At 38.7% G+C, this 25,679-nt stretch overlaps 4 protein-coding genes across 8 annotated transcripts in view; 1 reads left to right on the top strand and 3 right to left on the bottom strand.

Moving 5' to 3' along the window:
• Window positions 1-924: 924 nt before the first annotated feature.
• LOC103392836 (B-cell receptor CD22-like) lies at window positions 925-6,564 on the bottom strand. 3 transcript variants are annotated; one of them, XM_025064819.1, is made up of 10 exons: window positions 6,383-6,564; window positions 4,135-6,311; window positions 3,708-4,049; window positions 3,384-3,626; window positions 3,031-3,303; window positions 2,240-2,333; window positions 2,095-2,143; window positions 1,218-1,345; window positions 1,075-1,137; window positions 925-996 (listed from the first exon to the last, which is right to left on the bottom strand). In XM_025064819.1, exons 2-10 carry the CDS (start codon window positions 4,187-4,189, stop codon window positions 954-956), a joined length of 1,290 nt encoding a protein of 429 aa, XP_024920587.1. In that variant the 5' UTR covers window positions 4,190-6,311; window positions 6,383-6,564; the 3' UTR covers window positions 925-953. The 3 variants fall into 3 exon arrangements, with proteins under 3 accessions (XP_024920587.1, XP_016895923.1, XP_024920588.1); XM_017040434.2 differs by having other exon boundaries at window positions 4,135-6,564; XM_025064820.1 differs by lacking the exon at window positions 2,240-2,333 and having other exon boundaries at window positions 4,135-6,564.
• A 2,187-nt stretch (window positions 6,565-8,751) lies between these two features.
• On the top strand, window positions 8,752-10,136 carry LOC103392832 (neuropeptide B-like). Its single transcript, XM_008329565.3, has 2 exons — window positions 8,752-9,269; window positions 9,856-10,136. Exons 1-2 carry the CDS (start codon window positions 9,003-9,005, stop codon window positions 9,982-9,984), a joined length of 396 nt encoding a protein of 131 aa, XP_008327787.1. The 5' UTR covers window positions 8,752-9,002; the 3' UTR covers window positions 9,985-10,136.
• Window positions 10,137-10,469: 333 nt separating this feature from the next.
• Window positions 10,470-18,142, bottom strand: gnav1 (guanine nucleotide binding protein (G protein) alpha v1). Of its 3 annotated transcripts, XR_003052444.1 has the most exons (11): window positions 17,932-18,136; window positions 17,157-17,292; window positions 16,981-17,072; window positions 16,804-16,896; window positions 16,510-16,670; window positions 14,847-14,975; window positions 13,006-13,135; window positions 12,791-12,918; window positions 12,620-12,685; window positions 11,152-11,239; window positions 10,647-10,693 (listed from the first exon to the last, which is right to left on the bottom strand). XR_003052444.1 is itself a non-coding variant. In XM_008329566.3 (10 exons), the coding sequence occupies exons 1-10, from the start codon at window positions 17,968-17,970 to the stop codon at window positions 10,503-10,505; spliced, it is 1,131 nt and encodes a 376-aa protein (XP_008327788.1). In that variant the 5' UTR covers window positions 17,971-18,142; the 3' UTR covers window positions 10,470-10,502. The 3 variants fall into 3 exon arrangements, 1 of the variants encoding a protein (XP_008327788.1); XM_008329566.3 differs by lacking the exon at window positions 12,620-12,685 and having other exon boundaries at window positions 10,470-10,693; window positions 12,847-12,918; window positions 17,932-18,142; XR_003052443.1 differs by lacking the exon at window positions 12,620-12,685 and having other exon boundaries at window positions 10,558-10,693; window positions 17,932-18,134.
• Window positions 18,143-18,533: 391 nt separating this feature from the next.
• LOC103392834 (ethanolamine-phosphate cytidylyltransferase-like) overlaps window positions 18,534-25,679 on the bottom strand; it is an 11,647-nt gene continuing 4,501 nt past the window's right edge. The window contains exons 2-13 of the mRNA XM_008329568.3: window positions 23,756-23,844; window positions 23,127-23,288; window positions 22,972-23,038; window positions 22,472-22,556; window positions 22,200-22,241; window positions 21,560-21,692; window positions 21,158-21,240; window positions 20,742-20,819; window positions 20,567-20,632; window positions 20,426-20,491; window positions 20,253-20,341; window positions 18,534-19,762 (exon numbers count right to left, since the gene is read on the bottom strand). Coding sequence (XP_008327790.1) covers window positions 19,648-19,762; window positions 20,253-20,341; window positions 20,426-20,491; window positions 20,567-20,632; window positions 20,742-20,819; window positions 21,158-21,240; window positions 21,560-21,692; window positions 22,200-22,241; window positions 22,472-22,556; window positions 22,972-23,038; window positions 23,127-23,288; window positions 23,756-23,844 — 1,075 coding nt within the window. The 3' untranslated portion in view covers window positions 18,534-19,647. The remainder of the gene's footprint in view (window positions 19,763-20,252; window positions 20,342-20,425; window positions 20,492-20,566; window positions 20,633-20,741; window positions 20,820-21,157; window positions 21,241-21,559; window positions 21,693-22,199; window positions 22,242-22,471; window positions 22,557-22,971; window positions 23,039-23,126; window positions 23,289-23,755; window positions 23,845-25,679) is intronic.

The following is a 25,679-nucleotide window of genomic DNA, read 5'->3' as shown; positions in this document are numbered from 1 at the left end:
GAAGCTGCGACTCTTTGCAGATCCAAGCAGCTTCGCTCAACACTATACTGCGTTGTTTTGGTTTTGTGTTTATAGCAAAAGTGGTCTGACGCCTATCTGTAAGGGTGTGGTCTCCGTAATTGCCAGCAGAGGTCAGCACAACGCTAACGAAAGTGAACATAACGCCTATATACCTTACACATATACATAGTACTGGTGTTAGTATATTAATGTTTGTTAAATTATACGTTGAATTTTAATATAATATATTATGTTTTGAAATTATGTAATAATGCCCTGTTGTAGTATTGTTTACAGGTGTAGTTGCAGATGTAACAATTAAGAATATATATATATATATATATATATATATATATATACATACATAGATGCATATAAATACCTATACAACACATGCCTATGGACAAAACAATGAATTGTTGTCAACAAACACCTGACTGGTTCAATAAAAAAGGATTTGTAGACTCATAAAATCTAACAAAATAACAAAAACTCAAAAAAAAAAGTTATACAAATGTTTATTAACTGAAATAAAACAAAAATGAGCTTGATAAAATGACGTGTTTTGGTATTTGTCAGTTTATTACTCTTTTGATTGCTATGGACATTGACTTTTTTTTTCAATCCTAAACCTGACAAATAACCTAAAGTATATAAACACTCAAACTAATATTAAAACTAATAAAAACTAAACTAAGACTAAGCATTTAGAAAAAGAAAAAAAACTAACTAAAACTCACTCTAAAAACAAATGAAACTAACTGAATCAGAGATACAATGGTAAATCCAAAACTATTATAACCTTGCTCCAGATATGTATTTCTGTTTTAATGGTTGTTATCCAAACGTTAACCCTTTATGATGTCGACATTTTCTCTTATAGCCCTGTGTTTAAGAGTTAGAGTTGGTGTTTGACATATTTTGTTTTTTCTCCTTGAATCAACAAGCCCGTCCTAAGATTGGATTTCCAACTCATGAGGGTTCAGCATTTTGATCCTACAACAAATAAATATGCAAATGCTGTTATTACACCTGTCGTAGCTTATGAAAATGTCACTGTTAGCCCAGTCTTACCTGCACACAGTGCTGTAAGTCACACTCTCGTCACTAGTACCAGAGCCCGTCTGCTGCTGCTGCCTGCAGTTCAGAGAGTGGATGAGCAGATGTTCTACAGAGGCAACATGAATTATGGTGAATTCAAGGGGCAGCTTTCTTACATATTTGTCTTTGTCTTATTGTTGAAGTCAATAGTTGCATAAATGATTTGCTTGACGGGTTGTTCTCTCTTATCTCTCTCTTGTGATTGGCCGATGTCAGACACATGCCAATTGACGTAGACTGCATCCTGAATGCCATCACAAAATAAAAAAAAATGCCCTCAGTGAGACAAATAATGATAAGAACTGTGTTACTGTTATCTGATTTCTGTGTAACAGATCCAGGATGTCAATTCAAAAATTTAAATTTTTTTCAGTAAGGCCTGATGTTGTGGATGTTTGCAAAATAATTCCAATTGGTTGAAACAATTAGTAACCGTCTTGTCAGTTTGGGGTTTTAGTCTTTTCGCTTATCCGTAGCTAATTTTTCAGCTGAATTGAGTTATCAGTGAAGCTCAGCTGGGCATTATCAACTAATTAACTGATTATAGCTTTGCTTTTTTTGAGGTATTTTGTGATCTCCAATAATTAGCTTGTACATGTCAGTTATTAAGTAGAAGCAATATTAGCAGTTGTGGAATAGGATTTGCATCTGAAATTTAGTGTGAGCTCTTTATCACAATACAGCCTTCCAGGCTACCTCCCCGCTCAGCTTTTACTGTTCTGACACTGATAGCGTGACAAAAAAAGTATTATGAGTCGATCTTGGACAAAGTCCCTCTTTATCTCAGGCCCACTCTTCCTCTGGTTGCTACATGTTCTCTCTAATTCTTACATCTTACAATCACCTACCAACTATATTTATTTTCCCTGACTGCTATTTAGCCATCACCTACAAACTACATTTATTTTCCCTGACTGCTATTTAGCCCAAACTTATCACAATTAAATGTATTTAATTATGAGTCTGTAATGAGCTGTAATGTAAACGTATTACCTTTGGGCTGTTCTGCTCGTTCTCTGCTGCACATGACAATGTTTTGAGTCTGAAACAGAGACATTGTCGCATCATTATGTCATCAATATATGTGAGAAACTGAGTAGCGATATATGTTTTTAAAAATCTTTTTAAAGAATCTTACTTTCTGCTAAAGGTTAGAGCAGCGATGCCAATAAGCAGTACAGTTACAACAACAACTGCAGCAGAGATGATGACTATGTCTCTGACGAGAAAACCTTATGTGAGGGGACGAGAGAGTTTGTATTTTACTCAAGTGATAAGAATGCTGTAAAAGAACCTCAAAGAAAATACAAAGACTTTATTTCACAACACTGCTAAAAATCCCACAGGGTAAATTATCTATCTATATCCTATGATAGTTAAGACAACTATTAATTTATATAAAGAATTGCATTATTATAAATGCAATAAATCAAAAATGTATGTTAAAAATTCCCATTTAATTAAAACTTAAAGTATCATCATTTGTTGGGCGATGCAAAAGCAAAATAGAAGACTGAAGGTAAGGTGAATAAATAAAGATTAATCAAAAAAAGTTTTATGGTTAAAATTAAAATGTAAACATGTGAACATATTTTTTAAATTGTTCAAACCAAATCTGTAACTATAAAATGTCTTGAAATAGCTTTGTTTAGGTTTTTTATATTTTCCAAAATAAATTTTCCATCAGTTGTATTAGTCACAAATACAAACAGGTGTGAAACACGGACATCTAGCTGCTGATGTGTCTTTCTGTTGAGGCAGTATACAGAAAAAATGTGAGTTATCTAAATTAATCATGATTAGTCATGATTTCTCACTCATAACCCAAATTTAAATATATTTTTCTTTAAACTATGGAAAAAACACCTTAACCCAATAAACAAAAAACCCAGTTTTTGCAAAAGAGCAGGAAAACCAAAAGTGACTGACCTGTGACGGTTAGCTCTACAACAGAAGAGTTCTTGCTTCCATGTTTATTAGTGGCACAGCAAAAGTACCGTCCTTCTGCATCTTGAGGACATTCCCAAAAGACCAGCTCAGACTTGTTCCCAGCAACTTTTACAAGATGATCAGAAGTAATTTTAAACCAGGTAAATGTCTCGACCGGGGGGTTTGCATCACTGCTACAGGTGAGAGTAACTTTACTGCCTCGATAGACCTCCAGTCCTGGTTCTGCAGATACTGATGTGTTCTTTGGACCATCTGAAGAGCAAAAGAAGACAAAAGTGTCTCTACTTTGTCTGAAGGTCTTACATTGTGTTAATTAGTTGCCATGTTCCTACATTCTACGTTGATACTGACGACTCCTGGAGTTGCCTGTGGGTGTGTTTTTATGGAACAGCTGTAGTTCCCAGAGTTGTTGGAGGAAATGTTGTTCCAATAAAGTGAGGGTCCTTCAATTATGGGATGTCCATTCTTATACCACTGGAAATGACTGTGGTCTTTGCAGCCAATGATGCAGGTCAGCTTTACATTGTCGCCCTCTGTTATCACCTTGTTCCCATTGGACTGTATGATCTTCAGATCTAGAAGAGCAAAATGCCACATGAGCTAATTTCCAGATTTATCTCTTAAGATCTACAACTTGTTTTTTTTTTTTTACTTACCGCTAACATTTAAATTGACGCCTGGGTAACCAGTCCAGCGGTCACGATCGGTCCAAAATCTGAATGCATAATCCCCAGCATCTCTGTTTTCTACTTTGTATATTCTTAAAGAACAATTATGGAGTTTGTCACCAAGGTACTGAAACTTTGTCGATGTAGGTTCTGATGTGCTTTCAAACACAAAAGGACCTTTGACAAAGGCAGCTTCATGGTGAGCCCACGCCACATTCTTTACAGTCTGACCAACAGGATATGTGAATGAGCAGGGAATGTCGATAGAGGAGCCTTTGACTGCACATAGAACTGGCTCCACATGCACATCCCAGTCACTGGAGATTACATCTGAAACCAATCGTTAGAAGAATATTTAGAAATAATTTACAACATTATTTTCTCAGGTTGGATACACAGTTAGTGTTGTACTCACCAGACAGAAGCAGCAGCACCAGGGTCCAGATCAGGTGTGTGTGTTCAGCCATCATACTGGTTTAGTCATTCAGATGCCACTCAATCATATCTTAAAATGGTTTAAACTATTCTCTCGGTTTTTTTGTGTGTGTGTTTTTTTAAGTGAAACCAGGTCAGACACGTACCACAGACACAGTACAGCAATCAGTCGTGAACAAGACGGGGATATATATGAAACCAGACCATGCTCAGAGGAAATATGTCAGTGTTCTGCTTTCTTGTGGGAAAGGAGGCTAAGTGTGCTTGTAACACCGCCTCCTCATACACAGAAAGTGTCGTTTTCATAGTTAATATTCTAGTTCTGAGCTTTAACTTTAAATTAGTAAAAGTAAGTTCTGTTCTGTTTTCCACGGCCGATGGCGAGATTTGTGTGGCCCACGTTCAAAACATTACAACGATTTTTGGCGTTTCATACACAAGTCTGATACAGGTTTATAGAAAAAAATATCAATGAAAAAAAGTGCCACTCCCACTCACAACGGTCCCATATACCAATGCCTTTTACTTTGAAATGTAACTAATGAATAAAGCTTGAGATCCATCTAAAGAGGAGATGATGATGATTCACAGCAAACCACTTCTCCCTTGGCCAACAAGTCTGATTCTCATTAGATATTAAAGATTAGGATCTGCAATTAAAACTTCCAGAGATTATTATCACCTCTGCATCATCACAGCAGCAACAACTTTCCTCTTGTATTTCCTCACTCCTCTTCTGCGGTGATGACCCGCTGCTTCAGTGGAAAATAAGCAAGGCTCCAGGACGAACTGGAGTATACAACAAATATTCTGCAGCATAGTTATGTTCAGTTTGATCGATACACTGTAGAAGGAAATAGATGTCGTTTAGATGGAAGCAAAATAACCTGAGCAAATTAAACCTGGACAGAGGATGTGTTCTGTGTTAGTATTGTGTGATTACACTATTTCAAAAGATTCAAGAGGCTTTGATTGTCACTGTTAACAAATAATGAAAAGCAGTTTAGCAGCTCATCAGATCAGCAGTGTGGGCAAAAGATTCTAATCAAAAAATCAAAATTAAATCAGTGATATAAATGCGTCATCATTTTTTACCATAGACCCTATATAGGATTTTGATTGTATTTAAAGAAACTGTTTGTGGACTTGTGGCTGTTAATTCTTTAATAGTTGGGCAGCGCTAAACTCACCTGAAATAGATGGATTCAGTCATATTATCATCTTAATAAGGAAATAATTAAAGGTAGTCCTGTAGCAGTACAGCCAAATTTAGTGTTGTAATTTTTATAGGTTAGACAAGTTTGAGGATGACACTGATCCTGTCTCTTATCAGCTTCTTATAAACAGATGCTACTGGGTCACACCAACACAGTTGTTCTCAGTCCATGTAGACTCAGCTCAGGTTCACCACAGACGTCAGCTCTTTCAGTCTGAATGTGAGATGCATTTAAACCAACTCCCCTGTTGAGGAAAACCTCAAACACATCCTGTGCTAAATGTCTTCTACACAGTCTGTTGTTTTGTGGTCAAACCACTGCCACGTTAGCAGCCTGGTACATTAAGTGATAACAGTGACCACTTCATTAACCAGCAGCACACCTATACAACTGGCCAACAATTCAAAAACACGAAAGAGATTCCTTCTGTCGGGAGAGTGCCTTCCATCAGATAGTGATTCTCAGGATGTTAGACTCCATTAAAAAGGTTATTCTCAAGTGTGAACCTCTGTGAAGCGAGGTTATGTACTCTAGGTCTAGTGCCCGTGTTAGAAAAAAAAAACGGCACTGGAGAGGGACAGAAGAAAACACGGACTTTTCCACCCACCTGTTCTGAACAGTTCATAAGGTTGTGGGCATCAGTTTTTCAGCTGCTTCTGCAGAGACTGTGTACTATAGTAGCCCAGGACAGTTTCACATTTGCCCGTCCTGCTGAATGGGACGCACAGAGCCCAGAGAAAAGGCCCCAAAATGTCCTCAGCCGATGGCGGAAGTTTAGCGTGACAATGATACAACTTGGAATCAGCCTCACTCTTTAATGCTCCTGTAGCATACCTCATGTACAGACACCAATGTTTCAATGGGAACATAATACAACAAGTACTACAACTGTAACAAATGTCCGTCATGACGGCTCCTGCACGTTGCCTGTAGTGTTGTCCTGTAGATAACCAGATGAAGTAGTCACTCCATTGTCCTACCATTTACTCTCATAAAGGGTAAAACAATTACCGTGACGCCGCAGCTGCTAGTTGACCTTCTATCCAGTTAGAAGCTGCGAGTCTTTGCAGATCCAAGCAGCTTCGCTCTACAGTGTAGAGCTAAAACCAAACAACGCAGTATAGTGTATAGTCTACACTATACTGCGTTGTTTTGGTTTTGTCTTATAGCAAAAGTGGTCTGAGGCCTACCTGTAAGGGTGTGCTCTCCGTAATTGCCAGCAGAGGTCAGCACAACGCTAACGAAAGTGAACGTAAGGCCCATATACCTTACACATATACAGTACATATAGAATAGTCTTTATTGTCATTATGTTCGGTTAAAACACAAGAAAATTATAGTACAGGTATTAGTAAATTAATTCATGTTAAATTATACGTTGAATTTTAATATAATAGACATACGGAACCCAACGAGAGTTCAGCATTTTGATCCTACAACAACGAAATATGCAAATGCAGTTACAATTACACCTGTTATAGCTTATGAAAATGTCACTATGTTAGCCCAGTCTTACCAGCACACGGTAGTGTGAATCATTCTGTCGTCATCATTAGTACCAGAGCCCGTCTGCTGCTGCTGCCTGCAGTTCAGAGAGTGGATGAGCAGATGTTCTACAGAGGCAACATGAATTATTGTGAATTCAATGGGCAGCTTTCTTACATACTTGTCTTTGTCTTGTTGTTGAAGTCATCATAAAGGATTTCCTCGACAGGTTCTTATCTCCTTTCTCTCTCTTGTGATTAATTTCACTGCCTTATGTTGGGTAATTAGTCACACACACACACACACACATTCAATGAATTAGATTAAACATTTTAAAATTTACTTAATTGTACTAATTAAACAGCATCAAGATACCATTTTTGCAACCTAACGGCTACATGCATTTTTAAAAAATATATTGATGGAATGGCTGTTATTACTTTAATATTTAGGCAGTGCTAAACGCATTTGAAATAGATGGATTCAGTCCTATCCCATGTGATATTATCATCTTAATAAGGAAATAATTAAAACATGTTGTGCTGCACTTAGCAGCCAGGAACGGCAGCATCAATTTAACCCTCATCCTGTAGCAGCACAGCCAGATTAAGTGTTATGATTTTTATCTGTTAAAGTTTTAGGAAGACACTGTTTGTTCTCAGTTCATGTAGACTCAGACCACCACCACAGACGTCAGCTTATTCTGTCTGAATGTGAGATGCATTTAAACAAAACCCACAGTCTGTTTTTTTTTTGGTCAATCCACTGCCATGTTAGCGTTAGCAGCCTGGTACATTAAGTGAGAACAGGGAACCAGCAGCGCACCTACAGAAATGTATTTCAGCTGTATTAGTTGATGCTTAAACTTAACTAACTAAATTAAACTAAACCAAACACAAGCCTATTTGTTGTTTCTGAGCAAACTAGCCTGATTTTAAAAAAAAAGCATACATTTAGCTGGAGGCTGAACATTCACTTTCATTCACCAGACCTCGACCTGGTGCTTTATAATTCATATTTATGGTGTTATTATAATAAAAACATATTTAATTAGTGCCTTCATTTATCCAATAAACACAATTACAATAACCCTACATAACAAACCAAACTTTTAATATATTATCCTAGACAGGAACCAAAACAACCACATGACAACCATATTTTTTCTACTGCACATAAAAACCACTGTCTTTGTTTTCCACTTGTTCTTTTTTTTTCTTCTTCTTTGTTTCACTCCAACCAGCAGAGGGGAAGTGGCTGCACGCTGACTGTTACCTAGTGCTTGCCTAATGTGTTGTGTCGGGTTCCCCTGTGCTTTTTCAATGATATATTATGAAAAGCAAAAAATAAATAAAATAAAATAAAAAACACTATGTTGAAAAACAAGGTTTAAGGAGCGAAGTCAGTTAATATGGCAATTTGACGAGGATGGATGTGGACAGTTATTAGTGAATTAGACAAAGTTCTGAGACGTGCTGTAATTTCAGGTTAATCCCATTTCTAACATATCATCCTCAAAAGTTAAGAGTATTTCATTTTTTTAACTGATAAAAAAAATATTGAAACAATGTAGCAGACCTTGACCTACAGTTGCTCAATGGGAAGAAAAAAAAAGACTTCTAGGATGGAAACAGGGTTGGCAGACATTTTACAAGTGGAGTATGTGTCTAAAGATATCTTTTGAATTTTAGTCTCCCTTTAATTTGTTTAGTGAGACGCAGATTAGACAAATCAGAGTTATAATACAGACACATCCACGTCTGAAGAAACAGGACGGACTGCAGGCTTCGGTTGAAGAAGTTTCATCTCCCATATTAAAGAGAATACATTTAGAAATAGAACGTCATTAAACTCAATGGCTGAGGTTTGGTGACCTGGATGAGCGGGTGTCCACGCTAATACATACTGAGTATCCATAGAATACAGTGAATGGCCGATGGAGAAGACAAAACGCTGCAACTTTGTGCAGTTTTCTGTGTGGTGGGGCGTGAATTGGCCACTGTGAGGTAGTTCTCGTTGACGGAGTCGTGCGTGGTCGTGGGCTGTATAAGTAGACTCTACCAACTGACTAACAAGCAGTGAGCTCTGACACGGAGACACGGAGAACCAGTGACCAGACAGAGGAGTACAGCACTAACACTGACTGATGACCCACATGGAGATGCCGGCTAAACTCGTCCTCCGCCTGGCGGTGATCTCCGTGCTTCTCGCTTGCGCCCCGACGCAGGCGTGGTACAAACAGGTGGCCGGACCCAGCTACTACTCCGTGGGCAGGGCGTCCGGCTTACTGTCCGGAATCCGGAGGTCATCGTTTGTCAGGAGGGCTGAGCTGGATCCGACAGAGAGCGAGGAGACGGCCACCAACAGCGTGCTCTCTGACCTGACTGCGCACTATTCCATCCTGAAGTCTATGGTCAGTGCTCGTCTGGGTTTACGCGTCTTTACGCACGGACAAAACATCCGTACCCGTATTTAAATTTAGTTTTACCACGGGTAATTTGAACATGTATAATAATATATGTTTTTTTTTTAAAGTACGGTGAACCAAATGCTGAGCGTAAAAATGATTTATACCGTGATTTAGGCTTACCGCAAACTGATTGCATGATTTTCCTTGCATGTGAATTTAAAATCTGAAAAAAGTCGATACATTTTATACTTTGGATCCTTTTATACAGCGAGTTTCCCCCCCCAGCAAAAACACAAGAAACTACAAATTAATCATAATGAAATCAGTAGTCAGTACTGTTCCTGATAATCAACCATACAAGAACAAATTACTAAGAGTTTGTTTGTAGAAATATGGTGAAGAAAAAAAAACCCCAACTGTAATCTAATAAGCAGATTTTTTTTCTCCAAACTAACATATTCAAAGAAAACTGTTGATTGATTGAAACGACCACCAGGCGTATAGTTAGTATAGTAAGTTAAATGTCAGGGTAACATACAGTACATTTATTATTATTTTTAATAACTGTTTTTTAAATTTCTGTTCACAGCCTTTGTGCATTAAAGACATTTCACCCAACCTGCAGAGCTGTGAGCTCACCCAGGACGTAAAGACTTCCTTCAAGTGTAAAGCCGAGGTCCACATCTCTATGGACTCTTCAGATTGTGCAGGAGATTGAGCAGCAGAGCCGAGATGGGGGACAAACGCTGTCTTTCCTCAAAGGCATGATGAGGTCTAAAACTGTTCCACATTCTCATGGCAGAAAATTAAATCACTTTTTCATTTGCCATTTCATTAACTGGAATGTAAAAGTATTGTATCCTTGTACATATATCTGGTCTGGGTCTCCATAAATACATCGTGTAGCATATTCATTCTGGAATTACAATAAAACATTTTCTCTATATAAAAAGGATGGGCTCGAAGCACTTGCCATTTGTTTCACTGGTTGTGGAGCTAGATGTGTAGATATACAGTGTCTACACACTGAAACCACAACAAAACTACATATGGAAATGTATGTCTGAATAATAAATATTTTATTTTAAAATTATAACTTAAAAAATAATAAATTATGTTTAAAATAAATAGAATTTCACATGGTAAAAAAAAAAAATTAAAAAATGGACCAGATGTGATCTGATCCAAATCCCAGTGCAGTGAGTCACAGAAATCTCAGCGGTCCTCCAGGGACTTTCACATCAGCTGCACAGCTGCGACGTTCTGCTTGATGATCTGATCAATGACCATGTGGAAGACTACCTGCACGTTGGCTGTGTCCGTCGCTGTGGTGAAGTGGTGATACACGGCCTTGTCGGGGTCGTCGTTACATGATGAGAACATGGCAGTGATGTGGCGAGCCGCCGCATCGACGTCACGGTCTGATCCTGGAAGTGTGGAAACATCAGAATTAGTTCAAGAGTCGAAGTCATGAAATATTGATAAACACCGAGCAACTGCACCAGAGTTTCTCTCCTCCGTTTCCAAACACACTCAAATAATAATATCACTGGTACGGATAGTCAGAAGCATGAAACATGAAATATGTATGAACTCCTGCGTCCAGTAGGAATCTGGCAAACACGAACACGGGAGTACATGTGAATAAGCAAACATATCCCTCAAGGAATGGGAGACAAACAAATACTTCCCGAGTTTTATTGTAATCTCCGCAGGGCTTAAATCAACACACACGGTGTACTCTGAAGTACTCTTAAGGTAGGGTGCAGGGACACGTACTGAACATGTCCATGTCCGAGAAGAAACCAAAAACTGACAGTAATATTACAACCAAATGAGTACACGTACACCAAGCGAATCCACTGTCCAATCCTTCACCACATACCTGTATAATTAGATAGGTAAAACCTCAGGTGTCTTCCAGAATGAAGGATTTTCTCCTGAAAAAGGTCAGTTTTGTTCATGAACAGAATCTGTCAAAAAAAAAAAAAAAATAGCGCAGGTTCAATATTCACACAGGACAATTCATGAACTTTGACACTTTTACCCTGATGACTATAATCGTACATTTGACATTGTGTAAATTCCACCTATACTTCTGCACTACAGACCCATGTACAAACAGACTGGTACTCAATACTCAGTACTAGTACCAGCTGTACTCTACAGCTCCAACAAAATTGTTGAAACACCTTCAGCTTTTTCACCTTTTCAGAAACAGTGGAACTTAATTTCCGACTCTATTTCCAAATCTCTCAGTTTCTAACTTTAAACTGTTAACTGATAATTAGACCCTGTCAGACCCTGAATTCCACACGATCACTTACTTCTTAGTCACCTATTGGTCATATCCCCCAACGTGGAGGCCAAGTCAAAGTCATTTCACGTTTACCTTTTAAGGTGAGGGGGGGAAAAATGAAGACGTTTGTTTTAATTTAAATCACACTGGTAAAAAAGTTAATCTGAATCGTATTCCTCAGAAAAAACTTCAGAAAAGGCAGTTCTGCCACTGCGTACACAGCTTGATGGTTCACTAGTCACCCTCTCCCCCATGAAAATTTAGAGCAAATAATTAGCTCAATTGGGTCAAATATCTCTCTGCGCAGCAAAAAAAAACCCAAAACAAAACAAACTGCTGCCCCACTGAAGCCAACTGAAACTGAACTTCAACATGGTTTAATACAGAAGCAGCTAAAAGGAAAACAGCATCAGACCAAGTAATAAACAACTAGTCAGTGAGCCCAATTTATATTAGCCCTTTAACAAAATAAATAAAACAAATATGTATTTGACTAATGATTTTATGACATGCAGAAGGTGCAAGTGTGTCAAACCTCTGGGGCAGGGACCACTTCCAACACCAACTAAAGAATAAATAAATTTTGCTTTACATTTTAAAAACTGAAACTCGACTGGGAGACAAAACAACTACCTGAATCTTTTCATTTCCCACGATTCAACTGTGAATCCGTGGGTATTCAACTCATGGTAGAAGTGTTCCTGACATCAAACCTGTAGGCTAAGCTAGTATCTGAGGCACAGCGAGCAGTTACATTAAGACTGAAAGACGGCAAAACAGATAATGACTTCGTAAGGCGGAGGAAACGAGTCAAAGGTCGGCCAATCAGTGACTCATCCCTCAAACTTGACAGGGTTGATGGATGACCCGAAGCTACGGCCAGAGCTCAGCTACGTGGACAATCAAGTCAATTACTTTGTCTTTTCTGAGGCCGTTGACGATGACGTTCTGTACAACAGCACTGTGGCAACTCTGTGTTTCAGCTCAAAAGTCAAGAATGTCCTTCTGGAATCGCTACTTACCGTGTCATTCACATAGATTTAAATCAACTTACATTGGTAGAGCAATAGTCAGAGGAGGAAAACATGAAGTTGTGATAAACACAGGAAGTCAGTTGAGTCTGTGGTGGAAACAAACAAGGTGCAGCCTTCTAAATAAAAGCAAGAAAACCTTCAACTAAATCTCAGAGATTTAAGAGTCCTGGCCCACAGACTGGTCAAAACACCTTATTGTAACTGTATCCTGTAGCGCTGCAGTGTAAACTGATGCTGACACACTGACCAGTGACGTGCTGTTAAAAACGGGGTTGGAGCAGACGGAGGTGAAGAGATCAAGGCTTTCCTGCAGCCGCGTCTAGAGAAGAAGAAAAATACAGTAAGAGGAAAAACAAATGCGTGTCACGTTTTGATTTACGGTCAATATCAGTAGTCATGTTTATACCACTGTAGGCTCCTCCACCAGCTTGATATCATAGCTGCTTAGGGCCACGACAAAAAGCATGACTTGAATACTGTCAAAGCAACTTAGCCATTTTCTCCTCTCACTCCTCTGGCCGCCGACATCGTACAACCTGAGAAGAAACACAAGGGCGTTGTTCTTATTTTGGAAGACAAATATGAAGTGTGTTCTATTAGACGTAAAAAGATTTTCTACTACGTTCCACCTCCATCCAACAAGAAGAAGGTGTTCTTCCACCAGGGAGATTGAGCTACAAATCTCGTACATTTTTTGTAAATACATTCAAAACCCATTTTATAAATAATAAGGTCTGAACTCTTCCTACATTAAACTCCCTGTTCTTCTTAAAACTGTGCGTTCAACCATTTCACATCTCAATCTAACACAGAGTCAAGCAGAGGGTCTGGGTGACACTGGTAATGGCTTTCCATTTGGGAGCGGCACTTTCCAGGTGCATGATTGCGGCAGTCATGTCACATCAATGACGCATTTGTACGCCCCAGGTCAAGAGTCAGTCCAGGGACAATAAGTGCTAAGTGTTGAGTTTAAAAACAACCACTTTGGGGGACTGCAGACAAGGCAACCTCCCTGCCCCCATCTCCCCCAGACTTAATGACCAGGCTTCATATATTTATGATTAAATATAGAAATCACACATTCCTGAAACCAGAATGTGCCCAGGATGAGACAAACCCTTTTTGATGATAACCTTAGTGCACTGTTTTTCCAACCCAGGGTTCATGACCCCAAGCAGGATCACCACAAATTCAAATGGAGCCGCCTGAAACATCAATTAATAAATAAGTGTTATTGTATGAAGTATGTTAATGAGAAAAGAACTGTTTACTGAAACTGGAAAAAGTTTTCAGCAGTGACGCAGCATCGTTTAATGTAATATTTATGACGTCTCCTGATGAATGATGTAGATCTGTATTTCTTACCCTGAACAAAAGTTCAAAGGTTGAGGGGTGGAGGAGGCATCAATGTTTTATTTACTGTTACTTCTCCCCACTTTTTATTCCTTGTATAAGCAGGCAGATTGAAGGCAGGTACTGTGTGTGTTTGTGTGTATATATATATATAAAAAAATGTTTTTCCTTCCACACCCAGGTACTGCTGGTGCCTTTGCACCGCTCAGTTGTGTTCAGTGTTCAGCATTCATCTACGACTGTCCAAAAGCTGGTGGATGAGGCTGAGTCTCCAGAGGCTCAGTGAGGTGTGTGTGTCCTCAGAGGGAATCATCACATGATTGTGTGTGTATAACGGCTGATTGAACACAGGCCACAACACAGACGATGATTTTCAATCCAAACATCACAAACAAAACCATAGCTTCAGTTGGTTCAACCCACTGACTCTATATATCGACATATTGACAATAATTCAATATTATATTGGACATTCTCATAATCCAGGAGCTGAGCAGTTACTAAAAGTTAACGATGCAGTTTCAAACATAAGGGCAACGTCAGCTCGGTGGCTCTACTGCTGCTAGACAACCTTGTCATCAAGTTTTTTTCTTCCTGTATTCTTTTCTTCCATTTCCTGTCAAATACAGAATTAAAACTATTACTATCACTTTTTTGTTTTAACATATCGATTATAGTACAAGTATCTTTATCTGTGTACTCTCCTTAACTGAGTACCAGTGCCAAAACTCAACACAAACCACAGGACACGGAGAGGAAAGGAACCTCTGACGGTCCTGACGTAGGGCCTTGTTTAATAGGACCAGTTAAATTCAACATCACAAAGAAGAAAGGTTGGTAAAACCCGTAAATAAAGTAACTCCACAGCCAAACAAAATGATCATCAAGTCATACCGAAAGATGGTTTCACCAACTTGAAACTGCGTCTCGATAACTCCACAGGTGCGCACTCTGACTCGCAGAATGTCCGTCTCTGTGGGAATGTAGTTGGGAGCGACGATTCGACTCATGTTGTCGAAGAAACTGTCGGGGGAAAAAAAATAAATAAGGAAGAACAGCACAGAACATTCAGAACTGTTTAGAGTCGTCTGTATAAATATTACTGTTATAACTTTTGAAATTCAAAGGGGTAACAGCAACATCTATGTTGAGAAATGGCAGTGCAGTGTAGGGCTGTAATCAACCAGAAAGTCTTGGTCGACTCAAGCCCTGAAATTTCGACTGAAAATCGACCAATCACTGGGGAAGTGGAAACAAGGGGGCGTTCTTTCTTGTTACAAATAGAAAAAATTATTTAAAAAAAAGGCTAAGCAGAAGTTACGTCGAGCCAGAACTTATCAACCAGTTAATTGACCCACAATGCCAAGCAATTCTTGACATAAAAAGCAACTATGATATAAAGTGATGCTAAATTTTATTCATAATCGTTTGCAACAACATGTTATCCTTTTTATAAAGCCTGGATTATTGAAAAATGTCATGTTCTCCCCGTCGTCACGGTTCTGTCAACAAAGCATGGTCGGTGCAGAAACTTTTCTGAGACATGCAGATCAAACATATTTTCAGTGAGATGTTATTACAGTAACGCTAAAGTTAAACGTCTGCTTCACAGAAAACCTCATTTCAAAAACTGTCTTTAAAAAGGCACAGCGTCTTATGGTCTTGGGGAAGTGGAGTGTGTCACGACACAGTCTTATCCAATATTCCCCAAGGAACAGATCAATGTGTCCAACAGAGTGAGAACAGTAAAAAGATGTTCATATCGTCCCTCCAGCCACAACCTTATTGAGTTCCGATAATGAAGCTGTCAAATCCTCATCCTTCTCCGTCAGGACAGCGGGAGTTTCGACTGGGCAAAGCTCCTTGTTCATGAGATAAGGACCTCCATTCGGTCGATTCAACCCAGATTTATTCAGATGAAAAAAAAAATCTGATAAAATGTCTCTCTCCTTCACAGCAGTTTTCAAAGGCGTGTGCTGCCATTTATTCACAATGCTAAACCCAGAACACTGGATGTTCATGGAGGACAGTGCCTAAAGGGCAGGGCAGGCCAAACAGAATGAAAGTTTTTTTTTTACAGCTTAAACTAAGTTGAAAACCAAACATGTATTGTACAACTATCACGTTTAAATAATAATTAATTGTTCAAATTTAATAATAAAGACATGAATTTGGTCTTTAAATAGACTTGCAAAATTATTCAGATTTGATTTAGATCCAAATGAGTCAAAATATGACACTACCCAAACTTCTGCGGCACCTTTATAATACACAATATTATATAACAATATGATGTTGAGGATCAAGTGCGATACATTTGACTTATTTAGAAATGAATGGACGATGGAAAGTTTGTGTATTTACCAGGTTAACTGCACAACATCCAATGGTGATTATATTTAAATTTGCTTTTGTTCTGAATAAGGAACTATCTGGAACTATTTAATAATTAGAAAATAAAAAATAAAAACCCTGAACTCCTGCTCCACATTTCTATTATCACTTCCCTTGAAGGTGGCATTTAAGATGAATGGCCTTTTAAGGTCACTTCACTCACTAAAGTGCAGAGTCGTTCAGCTCATACTCATGTCCCCGGGCTGCTCCTGCTCTCACCCCCTGATCGGCCCAAAGTGCACAGAAAGCGTGAGCCACGAAGGGGAGCAGCTCCTGGTCCTCCCCCAAACACTGGCTGCAGGAGAGGATGGAGCGCGCGTGCACCTGAAGGTGGACAAACATCACAGGAAGTGACACTGCGGGCCATTTCTATAACTAAACACTGACCTCTAGCGTGACAGTGTGGGTTTGCAATGAAAGGTTAAAAATAATAATGGAACAATCTAAGTGGTCCTGCCTTGTTTTTCTTGTTGGCCAGGTTAATTCTCAGCATTCCCATTCCTCGGAGAACAAACCTCATGGAGGTGAGGAGGTTGTCAAGGACAGCAGGCTGTGGGAACACATCCAAATAATCAAACACCAAAGCAGTTGGCTTTTTCTTGCAGAAAATTACTCTGCATTGCAGCCGTCCTACCTTGAAGCTGATGAGCTCCTGTCTGGAGAAGCCATGACTGTGGATGATCTTGATCTGTTTGATCAGTGTACTCTTCCCACTCTCTGCAGCTCCTGAATTATTAAGCAGAGAGAGACTTTCAGTGGAAAAAGACAAGTCTCATACATACAGTATAGGTTTTTGTCATTATAACTCACCAAGCATAAGGATTTTGACCACATTCATCTCAGTCCTGGCGTGTTCACTGAGGTCCTGTTCTATTTTGGTGCTGTGAAGTTTGGCCTTTTTGTCTTCTTCTGTGATATCCTGGTGGAGGCACATCCTCATGCAGATCTATAAGATGGTTTTAAAAATGTTCTTAAGCAGCCAGGGCTCACAGAGACGTCACCAATAAAGACCTAACAGTTATTCTTACAGAACTGTGTGTTATGTTAATGATGTGCTTGGATCGAGCAGTGTCACATCAGATTTCATACATACATACAACAATTACCCAAAATGATTAAAATATTGCAAAAACAAGGAGAAGTATTGCTGTATTAAGCAATGAATCAACTGTTGTTGGACAAAAAAAAAGTAATATTTTAAAGACACTTAATCACAGGTCTTTAATGACTCAATTAACCCCCCCAGAAAAAACTTATATTGCAAACATTAAACAAAATTAGAAGTAGTAGACTAGGAAATTGCTCAAACGTGGCTGAAGGACAGTTAAAACAATATTTGCCTAAAAAAAATTTCAAATGTGGGTCAACACATACCCATAAACCATGAATCATAATTAAAAATATATAAATATTATTGAACTTTTTAATTATTCCACATTGGCCCCCGGACCACATTTTGGACACAAGTCAATTAACTGACCAACTTAAGCAGCCGTTAGCGTCAGTGCTGAGGTGGACTCCACACATCAATACAATAAACGGTGTCGATGAGCTTCTATCCATTGTTATTCGACTTAATTCGTACCTGTAGCGGAGCTGGGAGAAGTTTGAGACAACACAGCATCGTTTCTCTCTGCTCTACACGTCGTTGTTCGTTTTATTTCTCAGCACAAACAAACTGACTCCAGGAAACAACGCTGTTGTCCCTAAAATGAGAGGACAATTAAGTGAATGAGAGACACGTGTGTACGTCAGCGCCGCTCTTAGGTCAGTTTTTAAAAAAAGTTACAAATACGACGTCAAATATTTCTAGCATATGACTAGTTAATGACGACATCATTTTAAGTCTAAAAAAGATTTTCTTTGTTGATTATAAATAATATATATTTATTAAGACAAAGAACAAAGTAAAATATATTTTTATATAAAAGAGATTTTCAGACTCTTGTGGCACAAAGGCCACGCCCTGTCACTAAATAAATAAAATCTTATTAAGCTGACATTTAACCAGCTGTCTCTGAGTCAGATGGTGTTATATAAGGTCAGCTTTTCCGACAAAAGGTCATGTCTGGCTCCAAAATATGAACTTACCTTTAAGACAGAGCACAGCCGTTTACATTCCATGACTAATTATTGCACACATCAATCAGACATGACTGTTTTTAGAGTAATAATAAAAAAAACATCTTTTTTAGAACCAAGTTGTTATTAATGTCCACATGAATATACTGCAGTCATCTCTTTCTACAGTATTGTTCATCAACATAAGGATTACAGCCTACACGAATGCATTCCAATTTAACATACTGATACAATATTTAATTTATTTTCAAATAATCTGAATCTATACAGTCGTTAATGGAAAGGAGGGTGAGTAAAATATACATCTGCAAAAAATATATATTAAATACCATCTGTAGTAGAGACATGACATGAGTTGATCCAGGCTCAATAAAACGACAGGAAGAGGTCAGAGGTTAATACTGAGCATCTCTCATTACACTCTGGAAACTAAAGGTTTAAAAAAAATGTTAATCCTTCATTAAAGCAGTAATGATTCTTAAAAACATTGCACTCCCAGTGACAGGCGTGGAGGTCATTTCAATACAGTGTGCGTTTCATATCATGGGTAAAAACCTACTGTGGTGGACTATTTCAGAGAAGAGGTCCGGAGTAGAATCAGGAAAAAAATCATTCACTCCCAAAAGTCAAGTCTTTACAGCCTTAATGCTGTTGTTTTTTTAACAACATACACACGTACATTCAGAATGTATACATAAGTATATACACAGATAAATTAATAGTGGGGCTACACCCATTCCAACACCACATATACATCTCTCTTGGTGCATCAATGCCTGAGCTGCATCTCTTCAACAACATCCTGCATTTGCTCCAAATATGCCCAAATTTTATAATATTTCATTTAAATTGTCTTTAAAAAAATGACAGGAGAAATAAAAAAATACAACACAGACAGCGATAACCTTTTAGTTCTAACCTCTTTCAATCTCTTGGTTAAAATCTCAGTAGTTACTTATCTGTGTATGTGTCATATCTGGACATGTATTTGCATAATATAGAGAATTTGTCAACACACACACACACACACACGTGCACACAGGCAGTAAACCCGATGATCTCACAGCCAAAGAGCGCTGTTGAAAGCCAAGATCATGTGTATGGAGAGTGTCATTATATTTAGAAAAGGTACCGATTTAGCTGTAGATAAATTTAGATTGAGTTGAGCTCAACAGTGTTATAATGACACACGTTTGTTGGTGTTTTTTTCACGTCGTTCCTATAACACAGCCTGAGCTCTTTCTTTAGTCTTTTCCTCCTCTCGTCTCTTCATGGCCTGGATCACGGCAATTTCTTTGGCCTCTTTCTTCTGGTTCCTAGCCTCAAACAACAACCTGAAATGTACAATAAGCATCACATGTAAAAAATATGTAGCATGAGCTAATGCTAGAAGTTGATAGCTAAGATCAAGTGTTCAGTCTATAAACCGGGTCTAAGACAAAATGTATTTTCATCATCATGGATAGGTATTCAGTACCTGAAGGTTGTAAACTGAACCAAGTATTTTACATAAGGGAATCCCAAGGTGCACAACCGAAGAAAATGTCAGAAAATGTTTCAATTTACAAACTCAGTGTGAAACCAGGGCCTGTTCAGTTGAAAATGTTCACAGGAATTGAAGAAAGACACACATTAAGAAGAACATTTACTGTAAATGTTTGGCCTTTTACTGCCACATGTACTATTGAAGACAGTGTTGGATCTATGATGTTCAGTCTAATCTAATGTAATCTAACCTAATGTAATCTAAGATATAGTTGCTTCAGGGTCTTTTAAGCTAAACTTTTAAGTGGCAGTAGACCCCAGCCCACTGCCTTATGTCACCTGTTTTTTATTATCCTCTGCACAATGGCGTCTGTAGTGAGGCTGTTCCCACTGTCGACAGTGTGCAGGATTCCTTTTCTCCTGGGCTCCTGGATAATAATAAAAAATAGTAAAAAAAATAGATGTACGTGTTGATCAACTTTACAGTGGTAAAATGAAACACTTCTTCTTACAGCGTATGGGTCAGAGCCATCCTTGTCAGGGTATATTTCCGTCTTCCCATGGCAAACGAGGTCCACCTGTGCAGACAGGTGGCAACATTAAGACTCTGGTGATATTCATGTTTTTGAATTCTTTTAAATGTTTTACTATACCTTGAAATGATCCAGCAAATCCTTTGTGACTGCAAACGGTGCACCAATCACCACCTCCGACACATACTGTGAGGGAAAATACAAGTACATTCATTAATACAACACTGAAAAAACATAAAAATAAATCAGAGGTGTATAAAGTGTGTGTGAGGTTCTGTGGGAACGGAGAACACACTCGACAGGCCAGCACACTCAGGGTCCTCTCATGGACGTTCATGATGGGATAGTTCTTTCCTTTGTATCTGTTCACCTCCTGTAAATAACAACACAGTACAGTAGAGGCATTTTACCAAAGTAATGCTGCAGTACAAGAGGCATTACGTACTACAGAGTATACAGGGCATCAAGTGATTCAAGACAGGGGGTTAGAAATGTCATAAATTCAAGCAAAAACTCAAACTTTTTGTTTTTCTTGGAACTTTGTAACTAGAACCATCAGTACAAATTATCTAAAATATTTACCAATAAATACACGAAAAGCCCAAAAGACAAATCAGAATTAGGAAGCAAATCCCAGCAGTAAAAAAAGTGAAAAAACAGGTGCTAATAAAAAAAAAGAAGAGACTTTGTAATGAGACCAAAAACAATCACCTGGTCAAAGTGCAGCCCTACTATAATGTATGGCTTTTCTGCCAGCTTGTGCACTGCTTCCAGGAAGTCTACATGTCCAATATCTACACAGGAGTTCAGTCAAGGTTGCTGAACAAATAACAATGGTTAGATTTATGTTTCACATGTGTTCATTTTTGTTTAATTTAAATTATGGAAATTATTATGGACAAAAAAATATCCCAAACTATTACTCAAAATTTAACTTGTTCAGTTTTAGCCATAACTTTGTACCTTGCAAAAAATGGCTTGAAGAACGCATGAAGAGTTGCTTACGAAACTAAAAATGCAACAGTTTTGTCAGTCAACTTGTTGCAGACTTTTTAAAGTCAGTGAAGTGTTTGAATGTAGTGACAGAATTTATATTTCATTAATGCAGGATACGGAAGAGGTCAAACGCTCCGGCCACATAGATGATGGTGTCTCCAGGTTGTGGCTCCTGGCCTGAAGCAAACTGGATGATCTTCTGTGACGTCTGCAGGAACTGGGACACCCCCGTCCAGGGACTGTAGCCCTTCTGACCATGTGACCCAAACATAAAAAACAGCGATAATGAGCCAGTATAAATCAACAGCACAACAACGCTTTGGTCTGCTCGGCAGTTCACCCACAGTACTTGTGTTCAGACACTGCCCTCTAGTGTTCTACAAAAAAAAGACGCTTCCAAAGAATTTCCAAAGTGATTTTTGGTTTTAGTTTTCCCTCGCCAGATTCCCACTATAACTCTTTCAGTCTCACAAGCTTGAATGTGGAGAGTCGCTCCACTGAGTCTCTCCCTATTCAAAAAACACAGCTTCTTGGTTCTGACTTTTGAAAACAGAGGTGATTCACACCGTCTGCTACTCGACTGTGAAGTGGGTTCACAGTTAATGCTGTGTTTTGTTTTGTTTTTCTCAGCAATGTTTTGTGTCTGGCTCACAAACATAATTTAAATTGTTTTAAAAATAACAGATTTAAGAAGAAGGTTCAAGATTTGCATACAGAAACATAAAACTAAAGTTTTTGATCCATGTTTGGTGCCCACCTTTCCAAAATTGTCCGTGTGCTGCTGGTAGTCAGAACTATCCTACAGAGAACAGGGGATAAAACTATTGTTAAACCGTGGAATTGGTAAGAAATAATTATAACAATAAAAACACCATCATTAAAAACAGAAAAACAACAATACATTAGTTAAAAGAAAGAAGAAAAATAATGAAAAAAAAAGCAAAGATGAAACAACGATGAAGGACAAAATGTTGATGGAAAAGAAAATGCTGATGAGGATGAAGAAGTAGGAAATCGAGCTGTACTCACAATATTACTGTGGTGTGCTTTGGTCATCAGCAGCATCCTACCAACCACATCTGTAGTTGAAACTCCCTGTGTTCTCTTACACTCTCTGTGTCAAACACACACACACCAACATGTTAATTGTTAATAGATAAATTAATACAGCACTGTAGAATATCAATACGGTATTGTCAAATTAAGTATTGCGATAATTCAGTGTATTGATATTTTCTTACATCCCTAATGGCAAGATTTCAAACTTACAAACTTCTTGATGTATGGATGCTGCTTACGTCTAAGCTACTTATGTTGTGTTACATTTATTTTCATAGCTCAATTCGAACATACAAACTCAATAAGCATTCTTTGCCTGAACATTTACAATATGTCACTGTTGACATTGCACATTTTTATTAAAACATCACCACAGTATGATTATTAATATTATTATGATTATGATTCATGTTGTTGTTTGGCAGCGTGGCCAATGTCCCTTTAATTATATCATGTGTGGTTAGGCTCACCTGTACCGCCCTGACTTCTTCACCTCTTCATATGTGTCCTTTCCGTCCACTGTTAGTGTGATGTCATCTGAAACAACGGCACAATGAAAATACTTTAATAATTCAGAATCATTAATATCACCCACGCCCAGCACCGTGAAGGTGTCGTTCTCTACCTCCGTGCACACAGAAGTCACAGTCGTATTTGTCCAGAGTCTCCAGGGTGGTGACGTACGGCGCGCCTTCCACGACCTCGTCCACCCATTTTATGGCACGCACCATCTTGTACCTCTCTTCCTGAGTGAAGACTGGCGGACCTTTGTGCTTCGCGATCTCACCTTGAAAACAACCAAGCAAATAACATGAACACACACACACAAAAGTCAAAGTCCTGGACGGGTCCTTTTTTTATTGCACAGATCTTGTCTCTGCTGCGGGGACAATCTCAGTGTGACAGATAGCTGATGTCTGCACTGACCCTGACACAGAAGTCATCCTGGTTATCACAATGTCAGGATGTCCCCGGAGAGTGAGACACTACAACTTACTGCATCGTCTTCACAACAACCCTACATCTACAGAGCACAGATGACTCCTGACAAGTCATGGATGGACTGGAGAAAAAAATACAAAAAAAGAAATCCTGCAGAGGAGGAGGCCCCACAACTCCTCAGATAAACGGTAAACGCTGAACGGTTACAGGAAAAAAAACACTTACAGCAGGACAGTAACTGAGAGTCAGTTCCACTGAAACTGTAGTGATGAATAAAATGAGGATGTGGAAATCACTGGGTGTAAGCCTTACTATCTGTGTGTACTCCAACGATGAGGTAATCACCCATGGCCTTGGCCTGACGCAGCTGATTGGAGTGCCCATAATGCACCATGTCGTAGCTGGGAAAATGAGGAAACAAAATAAGTGTGTATGAGGTTCCAAGACAGTGGTGTCTGATTTTAATAACAAAACACGTAAAGACACGTAACCACAACGTCTCTGAGAGTTTAATCTTTATATCTTAGTCTGTGGTTTATTAGATTAGATTAGATTAGTGTTTTTCATCCCTCAAACCAGAGCAGAAGTCATCTTTTAACCATACAAAAATCTGTAGGAAAGAAGTTCAGCAACAGGTTATGATCCAGCTCCATTTGTTTGTTTTTTTATTCACTTATTTTATACTCATTCTATTACTGTAGTTATATGGGACCTTTTTTGATTTTCCCCAACAGTTACTTGTCAGAAACAGTGTTTCTGATGAAGTTGAACCAACACTTTCATCCGCTCCCATCATAAGATCATGATATTGGATTTCTCCACACGCTTCTGTCCAACTGTACACTGATATCATCCGTGGATAATTAGATTGGCACAGTTAGAACACTGTAACTGCAACATGATAATCTATCACAGTAATAGACAACAGATGGGCATTAGCTTTCTCTCACTTTTAGCACCATAAACCGCTGACATCAGTCCAGACTTTTCTTTTTTCTTAATTCCCTGTGAACACTGTGAACTGTGAACACGACTCAGACCTATAGCAGTGTTTGTCCCCATGATGCTGCTTCAGGATTCACTGAATTATATTTTTATCGACTTGACCACTGAGACTCATCCTGTGACTCAGTTCGGTCGAGCTGGAGAGACTCAAAGATGAGATAATGACTCATCAAACTGATAAAAAAGATATTAAGAAAAAAGTCATAGGGTTGGCCTCGGCGTTGCCTTTTAATGCATTCAATTACACATCGGCGCTGCTAGCAGTAACATGAAGCACAGCAATATAAATAACAGACAAAGAAAATCAATGAACAAACACATGAATCCTGCCAATTCTACAGAGTCACATCAGTAAGAGAATCCTGAGTGAATTCAATCAATATTATGGTCTATGTTTTCTTTCATTCTGTCCTTTAGCTTCTCTCTTTATTAGCAGCTACTACACTTCATAACCCAAGCTTATAATGGGGCACAGTTTTATTTACATCCCTACTGTGGCAGAGTATGATAAGGAACTTGGGATTATTGAAGAAAGATACTCATAAAGATCTTCAACAGCTCTGATTATGTCTTTTTTTGGTCTTCATAGTCATCTGCTGCCACCTAGTGAAGAGTATTTAATTGTTCTGCCTGTAACGCATTGACAAACAAAGATAAATTATTTGCAATAAATAAATAATTGTTTTCAGACCAATTAATTCAAATTTGATCATTTTCCACGGCACACGTAATGATCTCTTATGGAACAGTGGTTTGGAATCAGAGACTAAACTGCTTTTACAAAATCAGCGCCATTAAAGCACAACGCCTTTTGTCAAGGAAGCTCTTCTGAGGCCAAGATTTTCACCCCGTCTCCTGTCGTCAGTTTGCTGTAATGGGAACCACATGTGCAGAAGAATGTTACAGAGAGGGAGTATTTGAAGGTGAAGATGAAGTGTAGAAAGCTGTGAGGCGCGGACAGTGTTACATAATTCCAGTAGAGGCCGCGTTCGGGCTGTTATACTATCTTGATGCCCAGCGTGTCACTGTATTCCTGTTGTATTTTTTAGCAGAGGTAGATCTTGGCAGTACCACAAGGGATGATGAAATATTAATGTAGTATGTTACTGGACACCCAAACAGCATCTAGCCTTACTCACCAACAAACCTAACTAGCACTGCAGGCAGCAGTGACAAGGCCTGAGCTGCTTCTTGTGCATGTCACGGTGTGATGTGATCACAAACCAGGCCC

Source organism: Cynoglossus semilaevis, chromosome 17, assembly GCF_000523025.1.
Source record: "Cynoglossus semilaevis isolate Cse_v1.0 chromosome 17, Cse_v1.0, whole genome shotgun sequence".
NCBI lineage: Eukaryota > Metazoa > Chordata > Actinopteri > Pleuronectiformes > Cynoglossidae > Cynoglossus > Cynoglossus semilaevis.
This window is presented reverse-complemented; position numbering and strand designations above follow the sequence as displayed.